We start from the raw sequence: 1,793 nt of genomic DNA on the forward strand, positions 1-1,793 counted from the left end.
TACTCCGCGCAACTGCTTAATGAATGCGCTGCCAGCCGACACTTCTTCGCCGTGTGACATGGTGATACCTGCCTAGTGTCACCGTCCTGTCCAACTACTCCAAAACACGTAATACACGTATATAATCCACACATCAGCCATTGAAAACCTTATCCTCAAACGTGTCTTCCAGATAAAACAATATTGACTTGGTACGGCCAAGAAAAAAAAACATCTGAATTTCTCGATGCCTGGCTTGCCAGTTGCCACCACTCCAGCCCAGCTCCATCCCTCTTACGCGCATACAGCGAGCATCACTCGCTGTACGTATTTCTCAAAAAGAAAATAAACTCGATTTACCTGTCCAGATTGGATCCGAATCTGTCTCGGCCTCTACGTGATTCACGTGGTCGTAGCAGTGTATCGTGCAGGTTCCGGATCTTGTCAGACCTGTACATGTTTTCTCAGACACTTCTATATGTTACAATTACAAATGTATATAAGCTCGGAGAATATGCCACATTGGATTCTCCTGCCACAAAAAAAAATCTCTCCCAGCTACTTCCCCAAAAGTGTCACTGTCCAGTGGGTCCACCCTCGATTCCCTTTATAGCGCCACGCCTTGTCGTTCCCAATCGCTCACTTCCGGATCGAAAGTCGCCGGCCATGAAGCTCTTCTGCCTTCTCCTCGTCTCCTTTTTTGCCGCGGTAAGCTCTACCCCTTCTACTTGTTGGATCTCCATATCATTTCTCACGCCATGTATCGCATCCGTCCGTGCGTGGCTTGGTTAATCAGGCGTACGCGTCGTCGGAGAGAGCGATCGCGGTCGCGGGCGCCGGCGGCCTCTTATCGGATCCGGAGCAACAGTGCGTGTACACGGTGTACGTGCGGACGGGGTCGATCTGGAAGGGCGGGACGGACTCGGCAATCGGCGTGACGCTGCTGGGCTCGGACGGCACGGGCGTCCGGATCGCCGACCTGGAGCAGTGGGGCGGGATGATGGGCGCCGGCCACGACTACTACGAGCGCGGCAATCTCGACATCTTCAGCGGCCGCGGGCCCTGCATGGAGCGCGCGCCGTGCTGGGCGAACGTCACCTCCGACGGCGCCGGCGCGCACCACGGCTGGTACTGCAACTATGTCGAGGTCACGGCCACGGGGCCCCACATGGGCTGCGCGCAGCAGCTCTTCACCGTCGAGCAGTGGCTCGCCACCGACGCCTCCCCCTACCGCCTCTACACCGCCGTCGACAACTGCGGCGACAAGCAGGCCGCCAAGGGCCAGGAGGTCAGGGCCAGCATCGCTCTGTGAAGTCTATGCACGCGCCGCGGCATAGCGTGAACTGCACCCCGAGCGATATATATATTGTTGTAAAGCATGATACGATTGATCGATGCGCGCGATTAGTTTTGGCCGGCCTCTTGACACGCCGGAAATAAAGCCAGCGTTCGTTGTGTTCTGGAACGATCTGGTTCTGGAACGATCTGGTTGGAGTCAAATTGAGGAGGAGTTGTTTGTTACCTGTCAATGTCAGTTCATTAGCTCTCGGTGTATACGTCTACTTATCATCCGGGTCTATGTTGATCCTGTGTTTTTGTCTACACTACTAGCAAGATGCCCGTGCTACGCTACGGAAGCACAAAGATCAGAGATCAGGTGAAACATTGTTTATAGTGAGGAGTCTATGTTGCTACAAAACGGTAAAAAAAAGTATGAGACATTGATCAAGTGATGTTATATTGTTGATAGGTATACAACGAGCAAAGTCAAACATAATGTTTCCAAATGATAAACCCTTTCGTCCAGGCTAAAC

At 53.0% G+C, this 1,793-nt stretch overlaps 1 protein-coding gene across 1 annotated transcript; it reads left to right on the plus strand.

Moving 5' to 3' along the window:
* Positions 1–544: 544 nt before the first annotated feature.
* LOC123045639 (PLAT domain-containing protein 3) lies at positions 545–1,508 on the plus strand. The gene is made up of 2 exons (XM_044468781.1): positions 545–687; positions 776–1,508. Exons 1-2 carry the CDS (start codon positions 646–648, stop codon positions 1,289–1,291), a joined length of 558 nt encoding a protein of 185 aa, XP_044324716.1. The 5' UTR covers positions 545–645; the 3' UTR covers positions 1,292–1,508.
* Positions 1,509–1,793: the final 285 nt, after the last annotated feature.

This window comes from Triticum aestivum, chromosome 2B (assembly GCF_018294505.1).
Source record: "Triticum aestivum cultivar Chinese Spring chromosome 2B, IWGSC CS RefSeq v2.1, whole genome shotgun sequence".
Lineage (NCBI taxonomy): Eukaryota > Viridiplantae > Streptophyta > Magnoliopsida > Poales > Poaceae > Triticum > Triticum aestivum.